This window comes from Sminthopsis crassicaudata, chromosome 3 (genome assembly GCF_048593235.1).
Source record: "Sminthopsis crassicaudata isolate SCR6 chromosome 3, ASM4859323v1, whole genome shotgun sequence".
NCBI lineage: Eukaryota > Metazoa > Chordata > Mammalia > Dasyuromorphia > Dasyuridae > Sminthopsis > Sminthopsis crassicaudata.
This window is the reverse complement of record NC_133619.1, coordinates 585,502,997-585,526,861: the sequence shown is the minus strand read 5'-3', so window position 1 is coordinate 585,526,861 and position 23,865 is coordinate 585,502,997. Positions and strand designations below refer to the sequence as shown.

General features: G+C 36.4%; 1 protein-coding gene across 2 annotated transcripts in view; it reads right to left on the bottom strand.

Moving 5' to 3' along the window:
- Window positions 1–14,336: 14,336 nt before the first annotated feature.
- The window catches only part of LOC141563666 (interferon-induced very large GTPase 1-like), a 45,640-nt gene continuing 36,111 nt past the window's right edge, over window positions 14,337–23,865 (bottom strand). For both annotated transcript variants that reach the window (XM_074305055.1, XM_074305054.1), the window contains exon 2: window positions 14,337–23,656. In XM_074305055.1, the coding sequence (XP_074161156.1) occupies window positions 16,353–23,654 (7,302 nt within the window). In that variant the 5' untranslated portion in view covers window positions 23,655–23,656 and the 3' untranslated portion in view covers window positions 14,337–16,352. The remainder of the gene's footprint in view (window positions 23,657–23,865) is intronic.

The window sequence follows — 23,865 nt, the reverse complement described above, 5'->3', positions numbered from 1 at the left end:
TTTTCTCATCAGAAATAGATGAAATTCACTTATTTCATTGAATGTCCATCTTCTTCCCTGGAAAAAAAAAAAGCTCATTTTGGCTGGGTAAGTCATTCTTGGCTGCATACCAAGTTCTTTAGCCTTTTGGAATATCAGATGCCAGGCCCTTCGATCCTTTAATGTGGATGGTGCTAGATCCTGAGTAATCCTTATTGTGGCTCCTCTATATTTGAATTGATTTTTTCTAGCAGCTTGTAGTATTTTTAACTTGGTCTGATAGTTCTGAAATTTAGTCACAATATTTCTTGGAGTTTTGATTTTAGGATCAATGGATTTGTCATTTAGTGTCAATTTAGTGATCAATGAATTCTTTCAGTGTCTATTTTACCCTCTGTTTCTATAACATCTGGGCAGTTCTCTTTGATAATTTTCTGGAAAATAGTTTCCAGACTCTTTTTGTTTCCATCATATTTTTCAGGAAGTCCAATAATTCTCAGGTTATCTCTCCTAGATCTATTTTCCAGGACTGTTGTTTTCCCAAGAAGGTATTTGACACTTTTTTCCATTGTTTCTTTTTGTTTGTTTGTTTGTTTGTTTTTTGTTTTGTTTTGTTTTGCTTGACTATTCTTGGAATCATTCAATTCCATTTATTCAATTTTGATTTTTAAAGAATTATTTTCTTCACTCACTTTTTAATTTCTTTTTCTAATTGCCCAATTGAGTTTTTAAGTGAGTTGTTTTGGTCTATGGAATTTTTTTCCATTTTGCCAATTTTATTTTTTAGAGAGCTATTTTCTTTTTCCAATTCATGAATCCTGTTTTTCTTGGAATTGTTTACCTTTTCCAATTCACTAATTCTGTTTTTCAAGGATTTAATTTCTTTATCCACTCTATCTTTAAATGAGTGGACTGACTTATCCAGACTCCCTTGCCAAGCTTCCCTTTCCTTTTCCCATTTTTCTTCTGGCTCTCTTGTGAGAGCCTTTTTAATTTCTTCTATGAGAGTCTTGTATGTTGAGGACAAGTAATATGCCCCTTTGGGGATTCATCTAGAGACAGTCTGTTTTTAGTCTCCTCAGGGTTTAAAGTCTGCTCTCTGTCCATATCGAAGCTATCAATAGTTAGAGTGTGCTTTAATTTTTTGCTCATTTTGTCAAAGAAGAATCAAAGAAAACAAACTAAGAAAAAAAGCAAATTCAATCTGCTTTTTTTGGGGGGGGGTGGGGGGGACTGGATGGTGTTACCAAACTTCCTCTACAGACTGGAGGGGGCAGCAAAGAGACACTAGCAGGACAGCAATGGCTACACTTCTTTTGCACTCTGAGACTCTGAGCACTCCGGGTGAGTGTGGCCAAGTCTTGAGAGACTCTAGCTTTTCAGAGTTATAGTCTTAATCCCTGTGTTTATAGCTTCTCTGCTGATCTACTGGCTTTCTGCCAGGGCAAAGTAGCTACACTGTGGTAAAGTTCTCCCCACAGAAACAGCTGAAACCATACCCCATCCCACTCAGGTCTGCTCAATGTGAGCTGTCTTCCAACTTCTCACTGCCTGCCTTCGGTCTGCACCTGATCTAACCATCCCTGCCTGCAAGCTAAAATAGACCTTTTCTGGTGAATTTCAAGGATATCTTCTGTTGGTAATGTATTCGTGAGCTTTTTCAGTCAAGCCCTAATTCCAAGGCCTTGTCATGAAAAACAAAGTATTCTGAGAGCAAGACAGAGATTAGATAGATGAGTGTGTGTCCTCTCTACCACCTTGGCTGGAAGTCCAAATTTTTAAAGGAGAAGTTAAGAGAGCTACAAGAAGAAAAAGACAGCAAAACTATAATAGTGGGAGATCTCAACCTTGCACTCGCAGAACTAGATAACTCAAACCACAAAATAAATAAGAAAGAAGTTAAAGAGGTAAATAGAATACTAGAAAAGTTAGGTATGATGGATCTTTGGAGAAAACTAAATGGAGACACAAAGGAATACACTTTCTTTTCAGCAGTTTGAAATTTATATAAAAATTGACCATATTTTAGGACATAAAGACCTCAAATTCAAATGCAGAAAGGCAGAAATAGTAAATACATACTTTTCAGATCACAATGCAATGAAAATTATATTCAATAAATAGCCAGGGGAAAATAGACCAAAAAATAATGGGAAACTAAATAATCTCATCCTAAAGAATGATTGGATGAAACAATAAATCAAAGACACAATTAATAATTTCACCCAAGATAATGACAATAATGAAATCTCATACCAAAATGTGTGGGATGTAGTCAAAGAGGTAATAAGAGGAAATTTTATATCTCTAGAGGCCTATTTTCATAAAATAGAGAAAAAGAAAATCAATGAATTAGGATTGCAACTAAAAGAGCTAGAAAAAGAGCAAATTAAAACCCCCCAGTCAAATGCTAAACTTGAAATACTTTTAAAAAGGAGAAAATAATAAAATTGAGAGTAAAAAAAAAACTATTGAATTAATAAATAAAACTAAAAAATGGTTCTATGAAAAAACCAACAAATTAGATAAACCCTTGGTAAATTTGGTTAGAAAAAGGAAAGAGGAAAATCAGATTGTTAGTCTTAAAAATGAAAAGGGAGAACTTGCTACTAATGAAGAAGAAATTAGAGCAATAATTAGGACTTACTTTGCCAACAAATTTGATAACTTAAATGAAGTGGATGACTATCTTAAAAAATATAGCTTGCCCAGATTAACAGAGGAAGAAGTAAATTGGTTAAATAGTTCCATTTTAGAAAAAAGAAATAGAATAAACTATTAACCAACTCCCTAAGAAAAAATCACCAGGACCAGATAGATTTACATATGAAGTCTACCAAACAATTAATTCCAATGTTATATAAATTATTTGAAAAATAGGGATTGGAGGAGTCCTGCCAAATTCCTTTTATGACACAGACATGGTATGGATACCTAAAGCAGGTAGGTTTAAAACAGAGAAAGAAAATTACAGACCAAGCTTCCTAATATTGATACAAAAATCTTTAAAAAAAAATAGTAGCCAAAATGATTACAGAAAATATACCAGGAATGCAGGGGTGGTTCAATATTAGGAGAATTATTAGCATAATTGACTATATCAATAACCAAATTAGCAAAAACCATATGATCATCTCAACAGATGCAGAAAAAGCATTTGATAAAATCCAACATCCATTCCTATTAAAAACACTTGAGAGTATAGAGATAAATGAACTCTTCCTTACAATAGTCAGAAGCATCTATTTAAAACCATCAGTAATCATCATATATAATGGAAATAAACTGGAACCATTCCCAATAAGATCAGGAGTGCAACAAGGTTGCACACTATCACCATTATTATTCAATATTATATTAGAAATGTTAGCTTTGGCAATAAGAGTTGGGAAAGAGATTAAAGGAATTAGAATAGGAAATAAGGAAACCAAATTATCACTCTGCAGATGATATGGTATATGTAGAGAACCCCGGAGATTCTACTAAAAAGCTATTAGAAATAATCCACACCTTTAGCAAATTTTCAGGATACAGAATAAATCCACATAAATGCTCAGCATTTTTATACATCATCAACAAAATCCAACAGCAAGAGATGCAAAGAGAAATTCCATTTAAAATAACTTTCAATAGTATAAAATATTTGGGAATCTATTCTGCCAAAGGAAATTGAGGAACTATATGAACAAAACTACAAAACACTTCCCACACCAATAAAGTCAAATCTAAACAATTGGGGGGCGGAGCCAAGATGGCAGAGAAGATACACTCGAATTTGTAAGCTCCCTTCTTCCCTCATTACCAATTAGTTAAATCAGCTGCAAAAATAATGCTGGACTGATAGAAACCACAAGTATTAGAAGTACAACCTACCAGCTGAAGAGAATCTGGAGTTTCAACAGTAAAGGTCAGTTCCAAGGGGAGGAAGGAAAAAAGGCCAGCACAGACGGTTAGGTGCTAGCACAATGTGCTTATTGGGCTGGGGAGAACTCTGGGATCAGAGAAGCCACTGAGATAGAGGAATCTGACACAGGCTGTTAGCTCTTCTCTGCTTATAAAACAGCAGTTTAGAAGAGAAATCAAGCCAGTTTAAAATATAAAGCCAGATCCTAGAACCACCCCAATCCGGAAGTGACCTAACAGATCTCTGCACGGCTGTGCAGCCTCTTTCTGCTGTCCAGGGCTTCACCTTGGGGTAGTTAAGAGCCTGAACAGCTGGGACACAGCCTGAGGCAACATCTAATCCACATAGTGCTGGGCTTAGCCTGAGGCTGTGGAACTCTAGCAGCCAAGGAATTCCCAGAGCAGCAGAACCTTTGAAATAGGGACCGCGGTTTCCAGGCAGACACTTCCACTTTGAGCAGAGGGGCTTTTCATGTCAGCTGCTGATATCCACGCCCCACGGGATGCATTGGCTGGACTTTGTGTTGCTTTTACTGTACCGTCTTAAACCTCAGGGCAGTCACAAGGACACACAGCAGGGTCCTTCACTGGGCAACACTCACAGCGCAGCCATACTAATCACCTCTGAGACACTTCCAGGGAGAGAGAGGGAAACTTTCTCCCAGAGCTCTCTCTTAGTTCAGGCACAGGACCTACTGCATCCATCCAGTTTGGGAGGAAGCTGGTAAATAAATGAATAAATAAACTTCTTACCCCAAGGGCAGACCCTAACAGATGTTTAACAATGAGTAAAAAGCTGAAGAGAACTATTGATTCCTTCTACATAGAGAAAGAATGGGTATCCAACCCAGAGGAAGTTAACAGCACAGAGTCAGTAGACAACACTCTAAAGGGGAACGATAGCTGCCCCCCATCACATAACTCTCTCCTAGAAGAGACTATTAAAAAGTTAAGAGAGTTTGAAGAAAAATGGAGAAAGGAAAGAGAAGATATGATAGAGAATAACAACGTTCTGAAATTTGAGTTGGAAAAAATAAAGAATTCACAGGAGATGCAGGGAAATAAAATTTGTGAATTAGAAAAAGTTAAAAAATCACAGGAAAGTAGGATTTCTGAATTGGAAAAGATAAAAAAATTCTCAAGAAAGTAGGATTTCTGAATTGGAAAAGATAAAAAAGTCTCAAGAAAATAGGATTTCTGAATTGGAAAAGATAAAAAAATCTCAAGAAAATAGGATTTTTGATTTGGAAAAAGAAAATAATTCTCTAAAAAAAATTAGGGAAATGGAAAAAAATTCAATAGAGCAAAATAATTCATTTAAAAACTCAATTGGACAATTAGAAAAAGAACTAAAAAATGTGAATGAAGAAAATAACTCATTAAAAATCAGGATGGAACAAATAGAAATGAATGATTCATTGAGAACCCAAGAATCAGTCAAACAAAACAAAACAAAAAAGAAAAAAAGAAAGAAAAGAAAAGCTGGAGAATAACGTCAAATACTTACTGGGAAAATCTATAGACCTAGAAAATAGATCTAGGAGAGATAATCTGAGGATCATTGGACTTCCCAAAAACTATGATCAAAAAAAGAGCCTAGATTCTATTTTACAAGAAATCATCAAAGAAAACTGTTCAGAGATAATAGAAACAGAAGGGAAAATAGGCATTGAAAGAATTCATCGAACACCTTCTGAAAAAGATCTTAAAAAAAGAACTCCACAGAACACTGTGGCTAACTGCAGAACTACCAAACAAAGGAAAAAATATTGCAAGCAGCTAGAAAAAACAATTAAAATATCAAGGTGCCACAATAAGGGTCACTCAAGATCTGGCTACCTCCACATTAAAAGATCGAAGGGCCTGGAACCTGATATTCCAAAAGGCAAAAGATCAAGGATTGCAACCAAGAATTAACTACCCAGCTAAGTTTAGCATTCTATTCCATGGAAGAAGATGGTCATTTAATAAAAGAAAGGAATTCCATTTGTTTCTAAGAAAAAAACCAGACTTAAACAAAAAATTTTATCTACATCCACAAGACTGAAGAGAAACAGAAAAAGGTAAAAAGAACTCTGGAGAATTGTATCTCTGTTGTGGATATATAGAAAGTCTGCATGGATAATTTGATTTTACTGATATAAAAAGGGGGGAATAGTAAAGGGAAGGGGGTAGTATCAGAAAAAGGGGAAGGAGTGATAAAAAGAGGGAAACTATATCCCAAGAAGAGGCATAGAAAATATATCACATCTGGGGGAATTTAGAGAGGGGGAGAAACATTGTGTGAATCTTACTCTCATCAGAATAGGCTCAAAGAGTAAATAATTGACATATTTGTTTTTCAGAGAATTCTCTCTCACCTCATTAAAAGGGGGGAGAGGAAAAGGGAAAAGGAAAAGGGGAATAAAGGAAGGGTACAAGAAAAGGGAAGGGATTTGGAAGGAGGGGGGAGGAATACTAAAAAGGGAGGGCTGCACATCACAAGTGGAGTATATAAATTAAATATTGGGGAAGGGGTTCAGGGGGGTCAAGGGAAAAAAGCATAATCTAGGGATAATATGATGGCAGGAAATACAGAATTAGTAATTTTAACTGTAAATGTGAATGGGATGAACTCTCCCATCAAACAGAGATGGATAGGAGACTGGATCAAGTCAGAACCCTACAATATGTTGTTTATAGGAAATACACTTAAAGCAGAGAGATACATACAGAGTAAAGGTAAAACGTTGGAGCAGAATCTATTATGCTTCAGGTAAACCCAAAAAAGCAGGAGTAGCCATTCTTATCTCAGACCAAGTAAAAGCAGAAATTGATGAGATAAGGAAGGAAACTATATCCTGCTAAAAGGTAGCATAAACAATGAACCCATATCAATACTAAACATATATGAACCAAGTGGTATGGCATCTAACTTCCTAGAGGAAAAGTTAAGAAAGTTGCAAGAAGAAATAGACAGTAAAACTATAGTAGTGGGAGATCGCAACCTTGCACTCTCAGATTTAGACAAATCAAACCACAAAACAAATAAGAAAGAAATTTAAAAAGTAAATAGAACATTAGAAGAACTAGGTATGATAGACCTTTGGAGAAAACTGAATGGTGATAGAAAGGAATATACTTTCTTCTCAGCAGTTCACGGAACCTATACAAAAATTGACCATATATTAGGACATAAAGATCTCAAAATTAAATGCAGGAAGGCAGAAATAATAAATGCCTTCTTCTCAGATCACAATGCAATAAAAACTACATTCAATAAAAAGTTAGGGGTAAATAGACCAAAAAGTAATTGGAAATTGAATAATATCATCTTAAAGAATGAGTGGGTGAAACAGCAAATTATAAAAACAATAATTTCACCCAAGATAATGACAATGATGAGACATCATACCAAAATCTGTGGGATGCAGCTAAACTGGTAATAACGGGAAATTGTATATCTTTAGAGGCTTATTTGAGCAAAATAGAGAAAGAGAAGATTAATGAATTGGGCCTGGAACTTAAAAAGCCAGAAAAAGACCAAATTAAAAACCCCCAACCAAGAATCAAACTTGAAATACTATAATTAAAAGGAGAAATCAATAATATTGAAATTTAAAAAAAACTATTGAGTTGTTTTTATGAAAAAGCCAATAAAATAGATAAACGTTTGGTAAATCTGATCAGAAAAAGGAAAGAAGAAAATCAAATTGTTAGTCTTACAAATGAAAAGGGGGATCTTTCCACCAATGAAGAAGAAATTAGAAAAATAATAAGGAGCTACTTTGCCCAACTTTATGCCAATAAATTTGATAACTTAAGTGAAATGGATGACTTCCTCTAAAAATATAGGCTTCCTAGATTAACAGAGGAGGAGGTAAATTGTCCCATTTCAGAAAAAGAAATAGCTATTAATCAACTTCCCAAGAAAAAATCCCCAGGACCAGATGGATTTACATGTGAATTCTACCAAACATTTAAAAAACAATTAGCCCCAATGTTATATAAACTATTTGAAAAAATAGGGGATGAAGGAGTCCTACCAACTCCTTTTATGAGACAGACATGGTACTGATACCTAAACCAGGTAGATCAAAAACTGAGAAAGAAAACTATAGACCAATCTCCTTAATGAATATTGATGCTAAAATCTTAAATAAGATATTAGCAAAAAGACTTCAGAAAATCATCCCCAGGATAATACACTATGATCAAGTAGGATTTAAACCAGGAATGCAGGGCTGGTTTAATATTAGGAAAACTATTAGTATAATTGACCATATTAATAATCAAATTAATAAAAACCATATGATCATCTCAATAGATGCAAAAAAAGCATTTGATAAAATCCAACATCTATTGCTACTAAAAACGCTTGAGAGTATAAATGGACTATTCCTTAGAATAATCAGGAGCATATATTTACAACCGTCAGTAAGCATAATATGCAATGGAGATAAACTGGAACTTTTCCCAGTAAGATCAGGAGTGAAACAATGTTGCCCACTATCACCATTACTATTCAATATTGTATTAGAAATGTTAGTCTCGGCAATAAGAGTCGAGAAAGAGATTAGAGGAATAAGAGTAGGTAATGAGGAAATCAAACTGTCACTCTTTGCAGATGATATGATGGTATACTTAGAAAACCCCAGAGATTCTAATAAAAAGTTATTAGAAATAATTCACAACTTTAGCAAAGTTGCTGGATACAAAATAAATCCACATAAATCCTCAGCATTTTTATACATCACCAACAAAATGCAACAGCAAAAGATACAAAGAGAAATTCCATTCCAAACAAATGTTGAGAGTATAAAATATTTGGGAATCTATCTACCAAAGAAAAGTCAGGAATTATATGAGCAAAATTACAAAACACTTGCCACAAAAATAAAATCAGATTTAAATAATTGGAAAGACATTCAGTGCTCTTGGATAGGCTAAGCGAATATAATAAAGATGACAATACTCCCCAAACTAATCTATTTATTTAGTGCTATACCAATCAGACTCCCAAGAAACTATTTTAATGACTGAGAAAAAAATAACAAAAAAATTCATATGGAAGAATAAAAGGTCGTGAATTTCAAGGGAACTAATGAAAAAAAAGTCAGAGGAAGGTGGTCTAAGTGTACCTGATCTAAAGCTATATTATATAGCAGCAGTCACCAAAACCATTTGGTATTGGCTAAGAAATAGACCAGTCAATCAGTGGAACATATTAGGTACAAAGGAAAAAAAGGGGTACATCTATAGCAATCTAGTGTTTGACAGACCCAAAGATACCGACATTTGGTTTAAAATTCATTATTTGAAAAAAAAAACTGTTGGGAAAACTGGAAATTAGTATGGCAGAAATTAGATATGGATCCACACTTAACACCATATACCAAAATAAGATCAAAATGGCTTCATGATTTAGGCATAAAGAATGAGATCATAAATAGATTAGAGGAACAGAGAATAGTCTACTCTCAGACCTGTGGAGGAGGAAGGAATTTATGACCAGAAGAGAACTAGAGATCATTATCAATCACAAAATAGAAGATTTTGATTACATCAAACTAAAAAGTTTCTGTACAAACAATACTAATGTAAACAAGATTAGAAGGGAAGTAACAAATTGGGAAAATATTTTTACAGTTAAAGGTTCTGATAAAGGTCTCATTTCCAAAATATATAGAGAATTGATCCTAATTTATAAGAATTCAAACCATTCTCCAATTGATAAATGGTCAAAGGATATGAACAGACAATTCTCAGATGATGAAATTGAAACTATATCCACTCATATGAAAGAGTGTTCCAAATCACTACTGATCCGAGAAATGCAAATTAAGACAATTCTGAGATACCATTACACACCTGTCAGATTGTCTAAGATGATAGGAACAAATAATGATGAATGTTGGAGGGGATGTGGGAAAACTGGGGCACTAATACATTGTTGGTGGAGTTGTGAAAGAATCCGGCCATTCTAGAGAGCAATTTGGAACTATGCCCAAAACGTTATCAAACTGTGCATACCTTTTGATCCAGCATTGCTGCTATTGAGCTTATATCCCAAAGAAATACTAAAGAGGGGAAAGGGACCTGTATGTGCCAAAATGTTTGTGGCAGCTCTTTTTGTTGTAGCTAGAAACTGGAAGTTGAATGGATGTCCATCAATTGGAGAATGGTTGGGTAAATTATGGTATATGAAGGTTATGGAATATTATTGCTCCGTATGAAATGACCAGCAGGAGGAATACAGAGAGGCTTGGAGAGACTTAAATCAACTGATGCTGAGTGAAATGAATAGAACCAGAAGATCACTGTACACTTCAATGCTGTATGAAGATGTATTCTGATGGAAGTGGATATCTTCAACATAAAGAAAATCCAACTCACTTCCAGTTGATCAATGACGGACAGAAACAACTACACCCAGAGAAGAACACTGGGAATTGAATGTAAATTGTTAGCACTACTGTCTATCTACCCAGGTTACTTATATCTTCAGAATCTAATACTTAACGTGCAACAAGAAAATTGGATTTACACACATATATTGTATCTAGGTTATACTGTAACACATACAAAATGTATGGGATTGCCTGTCATCTAGGGGAGGGAGTAGAGGGAAGGAGGGGAAAATTTGGAAAAATGAATACAAGGGATAATGTTATAAAAAAATTACTCATGCATATATACTGTCAAAAAATTTTATAATTATAAAATTTAAAAAATAGAAATATTAAGAAATAAAAAAACAATTGGAAAAATATTAAGGGCTCTTGGATAGGGTGAGCAAATAGAATAAAAATGACAATATTATGTAAACTAATCTATTTAGTGCTATACCAATCAGACTCCCAAAAAACTATTTTAATGACCTAGAAAAATAACAACAAATTCATATGGAAGAACAAAAGGTCAAGACTTTCTAGGAAACTAATGAAAAAAAAATCAAATGTACCTGTACCTGATATAAAATTATATTAAAAAGCAGCAGTCACTAAAACCATTTGGTTTTGGCTAAGAAATAGATTAGCTGACAGTGGAATAGATCATGATCACAGGACAAAATAGTCAACAATTATAGCAATCTCATGTTTGACAAACCCAAAGATTCCAACTTTTGGGATAAGAATTCATTATTTGACAAAAACTGCTGGGAAAACTGGAAATTAGTATGGCAGAAATTAGGCATGGACCCACATAGAAGTAATACAGTAGGGACTCAAAGGAAGGGAACACCTTTGGTTAGGATATACTTCTCTGACATGAACACTAGTCTCTGACTTATCCACATTGACACACTCCACTTGTCTGACAGTTCTCAAAGGCATGGAGCTGCTTGGAATCCTGCCTGCATACTGACAGAATCTGAACTACCTTTCCCAAAAAGCACAGAGAGATCAGAGGATTGTTGATCAGAGTTTGACTAAAGGCCACCAGGGGGCAGATGAGTATAACAATGGATAGAGCACTTGATCTGGAGTCAGGAAGAAGAGTTCAAATGTGGTGTCAGACACTAACTGTGTGAAGCTGGGCAAGTCATTTAACCTTGTTTGCATCAGTTTCCTCATCTATAAAACGAGCCAGAGAAGGAAATGACAAAACACTTCTACATTAAATGAAGAGTTGGAATCGACTGAAAGGATTAAACATGTCAACAAGGTTATTATAACTTACAGAAAAACCTGTGGAGGATCTGGGGAAATTGGAGTCTGGTCATAGAAAGCTATTATGGCCCAATAAATTCTGGGAAATATATGGACCATCCCACATATGTTTTTTAGTCTATTTTTGGGTGAAGGTTATGGGGATGAAGGATGGAGGGAACAGCCCCTCAAGTAAGCTGAAGCAAATAAAGATGAAGGTACTTGCCCAAGGTCTAACAGTTAGTAATTGAGACAAAATTTGATATGTACACTGGTGGTCCCCGCAAAAATCTTAAAACTGCACCAAGATTTTTAGGAAATTCTATATCAGTATGTACATATACATATACATATATGTGTATGTATATTATTTATATGTAAACATAAAACCTACTATGTGCAAGGCATATTGCTAAATGCTATATGTGGATACACAGAAAAGATACAATTTTGGAGTAAGTTATTTCATCCATTTATGGGTATGTAGAAAATTTTCATAAGATCTGAATGGGAAGTGAAAGATCCTCTACTTCAAACACTTGAGGAAATTGAGGAATAGTCAAGTGCATTGCCTGTGGTCACAAAGGTAGTCAGCAAATAATGAGTCTAGGTACACATTTACAAATGAAACAAAATTGATTTCTGTCTCAGTCTCTGTCTCTGTCTCTCTATCTATATCTCTTTCTCTGTCTCTGCCTCTCTGTCTCTATAACTCTCTCTCTCTCCTAATCTCTGTATGTATGTCTATGTCTCTCTCTTCTTTTCTCTCTCTCTCTTTTCATACACACACACACACACACACACACACACACACACACACACATTGGTGCGTATATATAAAAAACAATGGACAAATTTGAGGATATATATTCATAATTCAAGAGAATAAACAATATTGTTACATATATGGAAAATAAGAAAGAAGACTACTTCATAACCTTTCAGATTTCCTACCAAAATGCAATGTCCATTGTAATATTTTCTAAAACTACTACCTTCCCTAAAGCCATCTGGAACAAGATAGTTCTTGACCTGGCCTGGGAATTTAGACTTAAGTACCTAGCCTTCTTTGGCAACAGAATGAACTTGGAGAAACATTATCTCATCCCTGTAGCAAAAGAGTTAGAGGCATTATATTCAATATCCAAAATTTAAAAATTATTAATGACATTGAAATGTTAGATTGACCCATATAACTAAAAAAATGAAAAGGTAAGTGCTGAACAGAATATGAGAAAATTGGGACACTGGTGCATTATTGGTAGAGTTGGGAACTTATTGAAGCATATCATTCTGAAGAGCAATTTTGAATGATGCCCAAAGAGTAACCAAACTGTGAATACTCTTTGATGCAGAAAAAGATCACAAAGAGTGATAAATAACATATATGTGCAAAAATATTTATAGCAGCCCTTTTTCATGGTGCAAAATACTGGAAACTGAGGGGATACCCATTAACTGGATAATGGCTGAATAAGTTGTGGTATATCATCATAATGGAATAATATTGTACAATGAGAAATAATAAGCAGCAAATTCCAGAAGAAACTAGAAAGACATGTATCTACTCATGCAAAGTGAAATGAGCAGATACAAGTAAAACCTGGTTCACAGTAACATCAACACACTGTAATTTTCAACCATGAATAACTGAGCTCTTCTCAGCAACATAATAATCCAAAACTATTACAATGGATTCATGTTGGAAATGCTATCCAAATACAGAAAAAGAACTAATGGGCTCTGAATGCAGATTGAAGTAAATCATTTTCACTTTCCTTTTTTTGGTGGTGTTTTTTTCTCTTGGATCTGTTTCTTCTTTTGCAACTGTGCCTAATGTAGAAATATATTTTACATGATTGTATATATGAAAACTATATCAAATTGGGAATCATTTTAGAAAGACAAGAGGGAAGAAAAAGAGGAAGAAAAATTTAGAATTCAAAATTTTCTAAAAATGGAGGATAAAAATTATCTTTATGTATAATCAGGGGAAAATGAAATATTTTAGATTACACTGAAATATATGTCAAGAAATGTGGTTGAAATAAAGTGAATGAGAAAATGAAAAAAAAATTCAGCAAAAGTTTCTGTTTTCTCAAGAAAGTAATTATCTTTATTACTCATGAGAGGGCCAAAGTTGCTAAGGACCAAAACAAATATGTATCTGTATTGTTAAAAATACTGTGTTAAAAATACAAATCACTCATTTGACCCTAACAAAAACAATTCTGTGTATACATATACATACATACATATATATATATATATATATATATATACATATACATATACATATACATATATGTGTGTGTATAAAGCTGGATATAATGATTTATCCACATGAGGAGTCATGTGACTCTTCTAAAATGGACACCAGGAGTTTATGGACATCAAATTCTTCTAAGAAGAAATGAATGACCATCTATATATCACAGATTCTAGCACCACCTAGCTGCCCCACTGTGGAGAGAAAAAAATTTAAATAAGCAGTAAATACATTGAAATGATCTAAAATTACATATCTGTGGATCCCACCCGCATCTACTAAGGTTCGGGTAGAAGTATATCATATCCTTTCTGTAATTTGCAAACATTCATTTTGATTTCTTTTAGTTGCTCTTTTTTTATTTACATTGTCTATACACACACACACACACACACACACATATACATATATGTATATATATATATATATAAAACTTCATGTTATATCAATTGATAAAACTTTTTTCATGCTTCTATGGATTCAGCATGATTATCATTTTTACTTATTATGATGTCATGATTCAAATCTATAAATGAAGAAGACTGATGCCAAAATAAATTAAAACAAAATCCATTTATTAGCCATGGCTAGCAGTTTGTCAAAACAAACAAACAAACAAACAAACAAAAACAGTCCGAGTTGGCACAAGGAAGCAGAACTGAATTGACAAAGCACTTTTATAGACAGGCATGAGAAATATCAAAATGTATTGGTACATTGGCATATTAGTATATTGGTGAAATACTGGATGCAACATGTCAAACTCAAATAGAAAAAGTGACAAATAAAAACTGAATATAAATACAAATGAAAGCATAATGACTTAGAAAAACATTTATTAATTTTGTTTTATTGCATATTAATTTAATTTGTTGATAAAAGAGAAACATGAATCCCATATTGAGGTACATGATGTTGATTCTCAGTAGGGTTTACCGGCTTTTGATTCTTTCCATAGTCAAAGAGGAAGCCTATATTTAAAAGCAATCATTAACAGAAATAGGGAATTTTCATTAGAATGGGGAATTTTGACAGTAAGCAATCCTCAGGGTGTTTTTCATTATATTTGGTCATGGAATAACTATGACTTAAATCTGCAATAAGGCTCATAATAGAAATAAGAAACATAAATGAAAAAAAGGCTTCCAATAGCAGGGATGATTTTGGTTAACAGAGGATCTAGCTGGAATCAATGCCCTATCAATATATAGAAAATCTCATATATACTTCTTAATCTACTATGATTCATAAGAACTAAATTATATGTGTAATTAAGGCATATGACTAAAAATAAATGATTGATATATAATTAATATTTCACAATATGTCACTATACTGAACCACAATTTTTTCAGTAACTGCCTATTGAAAGACTTTACTTTGTTCCAGTTCCTTCCTTCCATAAAAAGTGATTTTGGAACTATTTTTGTCTGAAATAAACCTTTCTTTTTTTCTTTTTGACAATTTCAAGGTTTATGTCTCTGAACAGAATCATTGAAGTGATATGAACATGTTCACCACTTAATTTGTGTAATTTTAAATAATTTTCCAGAATGGTTATGTTCAAGGTCCCACACACTGATGCTTTGGTACAATGTCAAATTCAAATAGAAAGGGAGATGAATAAACCATGAATATCAATCTGAGGGGATGCATATTGATTTAAACAACCTCATGTTATCTATGTTTTATTGTATTTTCATATAGTTTGTTAAATATTTCCCAACTACATTTTAATCTTGTACCTTTACTCTATCTGCTTTCCCACAATACCATTCATTGCCTAAAAATAGTTGATAACTCTTATCTCTTGTCATAGTTGCCAGCTAGATTGGTATGAGGCAAAACCTCTGAGTTGTTGCAATTCTGATTTCTATTAGTAGTTGTTTTCAGGATTATTTTCTTAATGGTTACTAAAAATTTAAACATTTTCTTTTGAACACTGTACATTTATATTCTTTCAACATTTAATTTAATAGAAAATGGAACTTTTTACATTATATATTTGTTACTTGAAGATATTTTTATACCTTGTCACAAATAGTTGATGCAAAAATTTTTTCCCATTTGACCCAAATGCTTCCTATAAGATCTATGCTAATTTGAGGGGTAATTTTCAATATTATATAATGTATATAAAAGATTAGGTAAGATAGACAAGAAAAGTGTCTTTTCTATTCCTTTCATAATTTTCTAAGGTTAGATTCTTTTATGATGGAGGTTATACATCTATTTTTACTTACACTGATATTTGATGTTAACTGATTTTCTATTTCTATGAAGCACCTTTTGAGATCTTTCCAACAATTTTTTTCCAACAAAGGTTCATCTATAAATAATTTATATTTTTGTTTATTGAAAACTCAGCTTAAGAATAAGTGTTTGGGGTTCTTGATCATCTACTCTGAAAAAAAAATCATATTTTTTTTAAACCAGTAGTACAGAGCTGTGATGATTACTGCATTATGTCTAGTAATGCTATGTTTCCAAAATATATCTTTGGAAAAATTCCTGAGAGAACAAGTTCTCACAATGCTCTACATTTAGGTTTTTGGTGTCACTTAGAATCATTATTTATTCATGTCATTCAGCACATCTTCTTTGGTGATTCTGGACCAATTATCAGGAATCTGACCTCTGTTCTTGAATATGATCTTGTACTTCTCTTCCAGTTCTGATCTGAAGCGACACACAAACCATTTCCAGTATGGTTGGGCAGATGTGTCTGGAGTGATGCTCCATGTGGCATATTCACCACCTGCCTGACGATAAGTCTTATATGGGATGCGCCTATCATCAGGAAGAATAAACAGAGTATCACTTGCCACACTACTGGTACAGAAATCAATTGCAAACTCATCAGTCTCGTGCCAACGTGTGCCAGTAACAGCATTAGAACGATGGAAGGGGACACTGTGGTCTTCACAATGATTTATGACTGTATTTGTGCAAATTGCTTTGCAAAAGGGACATTGCTTCCAACAGCCACTAAGCTGATCAGAGAGCATGGCCTGAATTTCAGATTCAATTTTCGTTAGAAATATCATTTCACAATTTTCTCCAACATTTTGGATTCCAGTATCTAGATATTCATTCATGGCTTCTTTGAGGAATTCAATGTCATTTATCTCTTGGTGTTCAATATTTCTTAGTTCTTCTCTTGGAAGGGTCAAATGACACCCTAGATTTTTACACAATGTGTCTAGCCACACAGATGCAGAATTATTTTGGTCCTTAGCCACCAGAGTTGACTCATGAATAGCAGAGAAAATGATTTTCTTAAAATGTTCCAGACTATTATTTAAAAAATTCTTCAGTGTCTCATTTCCCCTACTCATACAATATGCTCGGATCTCTTTTTTAATGTATTTCTCAAAAAATTCCTTTGGAGTGTGAATGTATTGCCAGTAATCCTCAAAGTTTTCTTCTTTAGCCAGAGAGATGAGAATGTGTTTCTCCAAGTTGGATCTGTTTCCATTAAAGGCAGGAGAGTTAGCCCTAATGTCCCCAGCAAGGTCAAGGGCTATCTTTTTCCAAATGGCTATATGTAAGGAAGCAAAGAGCTTACTCCATAGGAAGTCAGCAAATACTGTGATAGAGGTTGCACCTTGGCAAGAAATCTTAAAACACATAAAGAAATCCTCTCTCTTGTTTTCTAGATATATGACAGGATCGTGGGCTCTCTTGAAGGCTCTGTGCATGTCCCTAAAAGAAGCTGCTGCTCTACAGCATAAGCATAAGGACAAATCTATTTTGTACTCATTTGAAAATGTGTACCGTGCCTCATCAGATGTAGAATCAGTGTGCTTGTCTATCAATTGCAAGAGTTCATGGAAGTAACTTTTATTATAATCCATTCCCATTCTCAATTTAGATTCAATTGTTATCATGACCAGTTCGGTAATATTTTTGGTAGTTTCATCTATGGCCTCTTTATCACTCTCTGCTAGGGAGGGTGTGTACAGACCTTTCAGTTTCTTCTTCATTTTCACATGTTTCTCATAATCAATGGAAAATTTTTTCCAACGGTAATGATCTCGAAGTTTGCTTACTACAGTGCACTCCTGTTTAAAATGGTCCAGAAAGACATTCTCCAAATCTACATCAATTTTGGGATCTTCTACAGGAGGAGAATTTGAGGATACTTCATGGACCCATTTTGTCCAAAGCGGAATGAATATCTCTCTCAGCTCCTCCTCACTTAATTCTTTACCCAGATAGGAAAGAGCCACATCTCTGCTTCTTAATAAGAGCTCTTTTTCATATTCTGATTTCTTTTTATTCAGTTTATCTTGACCTTTCCTTGCACTAAGGAGATCAGTGGACTTTCTAATGCTTTCTGAAACAAGTGCCTCTTTAAGATTTCTCAATTTGTTCTCAAAGTTTCCCTTCCACTGGATCAGGATTTCATTCTCTGGATCATCATCAAAATATTTTTGAAGCTCTTGCCTGATAGCTTCATATTTTTCTGCAATATTCATTTCAATCAAATTTCTTGGGAGATCCTGAATTTCCCCATTCTGAATCTGATTGGTCAGTTGGTTCTGCAACCCTAACACATGACTTCTTAGATTCCAGGTCCAGTGGTTATACATTGTCTCAAGTTTGATCATGACCATGACCTCCCTAGTATTCCTAAAGCTGAAGATAAAATTTTCATTCAACAAGGCTTTCCACAAATCCTGGATCCGGACTTTCACCTCAGAAATCTTCAGGATGCTGCCTCTAGATTCTTTTTTGGCAGCTAAAAGAATTCCTCTTTTTAATTCCTGGATGTTGTGGCTATAACTGGGGTTGGGAGGAGCCATTGGAGGGTCCCCTTCCCACAGATGGGCAAAGTAATGGACATGCGTATTGACATCAAACTGAATGACATCACTGAAGTGGCTGATATCTGACAACTGTTCTTGTTCTGCAGCAGTGGCTGCCATTTCATCCAGCCTCTGCTGCAATCTCCTTCTTCCTTCCATGTTTTGATCTTTGGCAGTGATTTCACCCACATTCTGATGCACAAAGAGACAGCTTGGGGAAATGTTCACTTGTTTCATTCGTAGAAAAGCCTGGAGAGCAATTTGCAAGATATCTTGCATTTCTGAAGGATTCTCTCCAAATATGTTGATCAAGGTCAGGTTTCCAAGTCCAATAACAAAAGTGGCTAGCTCATTGTCCCGATTCTGTGATTTACAGGCGAGTTCTGGGGCCCGGAGTCCTTCTGTATCAATCACAAGGACAAAACCAAAGCCCAGTTCTTCCCAGAGTGTCTTATCCACTTTTAGCAACTGCATGTAAGCTCCCCTTGTGCATCGCCCTGCACTGACATTAAACTGCAGGCCAAACATAGCATTCAACAGAGTGGACTTCCCTGTGCTTTGGAGGCCAAGAACAGAAAGAACAAAGATCTTTTCATCTCCAATTTTCTTAATTAATCTGTCAAAAACAGCTGCTACCCATGTCAGGGGTACATAGGAAGCATCCCCATCCATCAGCTCAAGGGGATATCCAGAAATCATCAGGTCAGCAGCAATTTCAGGAAGGGAGAAGGCCAAAGTGTACCTTTGTGATGAAGTTTCTTCCAAAGCTTCATAGATCTGGCCAACCTCTCTCAGGAGATGTTCAATACCCAATGAGGAATCCTTGATGTCTTTGGAGATAGACTCTAGTTCCACTTGGTAATCTTTTAAGGGCACATTCACTGATTCTTTTTGCTTTTCTGCCAGTACCAAGGCCCACAAGTGGTTGTATCTCTTCTGGAGTTTTTCCAACTCACCTCTGGTCAAGTTGTCCATAAACATACTGAGCCACTGAAGGAAGTACAGCTTGGTGCTGTTGTCTTTCCTTGAGTGAAAGTGAAGGATTTCAAGCACTGATCTCATCAAGTCATTGAGAGGACATATTTTCTGTAGCTGTGTCTGTCTTATTACTTGCTTTTCCTTCTCAATCTCACTTTTGTGCTGTTCAAGGCTGCGGTTCCCCTTCTCCCTCAGGTGACAAAGCTCCTTATCCTTCTTACACCACTGGTGCCAAAGTTCTCCTTGAAGGGGCAGCAATTCCTTCTTCATTTCAGACAATTTTATTTCTTTCATAAGGGCCATCACAACCTCTGCCTTTTCCTTAGCCTCTTGACATTCCTTCCTGTCCACATCTATAAGAAAGCCATGCTGGCGAGCAATTTCAGCACAGTCTTGCAGAGTGAGAAAGGGACCTGAAGATTTCAGCAACCGCTTGATGACTCCTGAGAGTTCATCCATTAATTCAGCCTCATTTCTATTCCTGATCCCAATCCTCACTTTCTCACCAGCATCACTGCCTACAGTCTTCTCTTTGTCATCAAACAAACAAACCAAAGGTTTGGTTGATTTCCACAGGTCTCGGACCATATTCCTGGTGCTCTCACTTTTATCAGAAGCAGACACAAGGACCACTGTGACTGAAGCAATGTCCTGCAGAAATCTGAGCTGTGCCTCATGATCTTTGGCATCTCCACGCAGATTAGCGAAGGCCACACAGCGTTCAAATCTGTCCTCATCTCTCCCTCCTGGACAGAACCAGGAGATTTCTACCAGACCTCTCATTAACAGGCAGGATTTGCTGTTGCCTCGGCAGTCACGATGAAAAAAAACATCATGTTTGTGCTTACTCAGCAGAGAGTTCAAGATCTGAGATTTGGAAGAAGCAGCAGAATTCACAACCCTTATAAAGGACACAATGGGGATGGGTGCCTGGGAGATGAGTTGGTTATTAAAGTTAATGATTGTGTCTTCTCCCCCTGATTTCTTCACCTCTCTCCAGCTTCTCTTGATTTGGCTGAGAGACCACAATGGGAATTCTATTATTGAAGTACAGGGATTGGGCACCACAAAGGGGACAGCAAACTGACAAATGGCCAATTTGTTTGAAATGTATTGTCTCATGAAATCATCTGCACAGTGAAAAATCATCATCTGAGTGTCCATTGGGTGAATGTGGGGCTGGTCTGTGGACAAGAGGACAGAAGAAGTATCATTCTCATCAAACAAATCATCATAAGGATCTGAAGTGTCCTCTTTAAGATTTGTCAGAGTCAGTGTCCCACTGGCCACTGTGTCTCCATCATCTTTGCACACCAAGTATCTCAGTCGGTAATCCAGCATCAACAGCTTCTGTAGGAAATAAAATGGCAATTGTCTTTCTGTGTCTGGCTGACTGTCGTGTACAGAAGCCTTGTAAATCACGTGGAAATCTGCTCGGCCCATATTCCTTGGATAGAAATCCTCCAGCCCAAGCCTCTTGGCTAAGTCTAGAAAGTCAGGATTCTGTATCACTTCATGCTGTTTGATGGTACAGGGTTCTGGTTCTTGGGTCTTTTCCTTTCCCTGAAAGACACTTTCTAATTCTTTTTTCACCTGCTCCATATGTAGACAATTTACTGTATCCTCATGTTCTCCATTGATGAGCAAATTCAGGTCTTTTTCCAGAGTTTCCCAATCATGACTGACCCTTGGTTTCAAGAGGACATGAAGCACTTCTTTGGACCATGACTGTCCCATGTGAGATTGCATAAGCTCTAAGCGTTGCTTCTTTTTTTCTGCAGACACAGCAATAGGTCCTGGAGTTATGGTGAGCCCTGTGAACAGTAGGAATGCTTGAGCCCTATACTCAGATTTCTGATGAAGGCACTGGTATTTTTCATGGGCTTCTTTCATTTCACATAACAGGAAATTTAATTCTTCACGTCCAAGGAGACGGTGGAAGGTTTGGTTTTCCTCCTTGTATCCTACACCAGCTGCAATGCAGAGTAGCAGTAGATAAATGCCTGACTCTTCTGCCTCTTTTAAGGCCTTCAGAAAGGAGTTGAGAAACAGACTGATCTCATAAGTGGCCTTCCTTTGGGCTTCTTCTAACTTTTCTGAGTACTCTGAGGTGTGATTGATTTCAAGAAGGTCATTCTTTGCCTTTTGTAAGAGCTGAATGAAATCAGCAAACTCTGTGACATGGATAACTTGTTGTTTCTTTGTTGAATGAAAAACCCACTGCATAATTGAGTGCCTCTGTGGGAAGTCATTCACTTGATAGACATGAGGATACAAAAGGCTACGCAACTGGAGTTTAATGCATTTGATTTCGTGAACTGGGAAGTCCTTGCAAAAACTGACAGTGTTCACCAAGAACTGCTGCAAAGTTGGGTCTGTAAGACAGATATTAAGCCAGATGTTGTAGTTCCTGGTTTTCTCCCTAAGCTTTTGCTGAAAATTGATCAATTTCATCAGTTTCTCCTGAGGCTCAGTGATTTCCCAGGATTTCATTTCTTCTATTAATGACCTGGCATCCCTTGCTGCACTCAGTAGCTCCTCTCCAGCCTGGATGCTCACATGTCTGCCAGTCAGGTTTGTGTAAATGCTTGTGAGGCAATGAGTCACTTGAAGAGGATCCTGAAAATCTTGTCTGTGGTTAGACAGAATTATGTCCCAGACAGGCACTAGCTGATAGCCTCGGTCAATGATACACCAGCTGTGGTTACTGGCCACAAGACCAGCTTTCCACTGTGGGAGAGAATCTACCTCTGGGGGACCTCCTGTTTGGTGTACAGACATTTCCAATCTTGTTTGTAAATTAGTGGAGCTTGTATTCTGAGAAGTCATTTGAGACTGAGAGTTTGACACATTTGCCATGGCTGCAACTGTCACCCCAAAACCACTGTAGCTGCCTCCAATGTACATATCGAGTGCTTCTGAGGCTTGGCGCCTCACGTCATGCAGTGCCTCTGACCTGAAACCTGCAGCTACAGCTTTCCACCAGAATACTCCTCCCAAGTGCAATGGACCCTGGTTCACATGAGAGCCAAACCTTTTAAAGAATGCCTCACATCTCTGTTTCAGCAGGGGATGGGTTTCTGCACCATTAGAGTGGCTCAGAAGTTCCTCCAGCTGCTTTAACTCTTGCAAAGCTGACTTAGAAAGGTGGAGCTGATCCCGTGCAAAGTGGCAAGAGGCCAGTGGGATATAGCAGAACTTGGTGGTGCATGTGTAAGTTTCCTCAGAGTGTGACTTTTGGACATCTCTGGAGTCAGAAGATCTGCTGTGCTTGGTGTTGGTCTCTAGTTTCAATCCCCAGCCTCCACCCTTAGCCAAGAAGCTAACACTGAAGCCCAATTTCTCCATGCTTTGGGTAAACATGGACTCTTCATGAGAAGATAAAAACTCCTTTGTTTCCATTCTTGTTGTCTGCTCTGGGCTGAGCAGGCATAAATTCTCTGGAAGGCTGATCAGTTCTTCTCTCTTCTCCAAAAGATCCTCTGAGTGATTGGTTTGGTAAATCCCCTGCAGGGCTAAGCCACCTGACACTCTTTTGAGGAGCTCCCTGTCAGGAAGATTCTCTCTATGGGACAGAGTGCTCTCCATGAGACTGAGGTTTCTCTTCATGTTTTCTATTATCTCCATTAAGGGTTTCTCAGAGAGAGGCCAGTACTTGGCTGGGATCTCCATGGCTTGCCTCAACTCCTCTTCTTTCTCCCTCACAATTGCCTCCTCACGGCTTTTACCCACTGCCTGCATCTCCCTCAGTTCATTCAGGGCTGACTGTGCCTGCTTTTGTCTCTTCTTCACTAGCTCCCAGTGTTTCTCTTGCATCTCCTCTGAGCCCTGACTATTACACAGCGAAAGAAGTTTCTCCAATGCCCGTTTCTCCCAAGGATGTTTTGCCTGGGATTTCAGTGCCAGGATTTCCTTGTGTTGTACATGTTGTAAAGCTTGGACAGAGGTCACACCCAGGTATTCCTGCAGCTTAGGCATCCAATATTGGGCATCCAGTCCAAGTTCTTTTAACTTATTCTCCAGGTCTCTTCTTCCTGGATCTTCAGGATGTGGTTCATTTTCATTATTCCCTGGTGTAGCCATGGCTGTAGGACAATACAGAACATCATTTAAAAGCTGTTTTTATTTTGAGAGGAATATAGCACAGGAGAGGGTTTCAAATGTAGAAAGAACCCCACAGAAAATATATTCACTCTGCCCCTGAAGCTGACTAAATGTATATCATATATATGGAAGCACAAAGACCTGGTGATTTGGGTTTGCTGCATTTGGAGACTAGTAAGGAGCTAGAGTG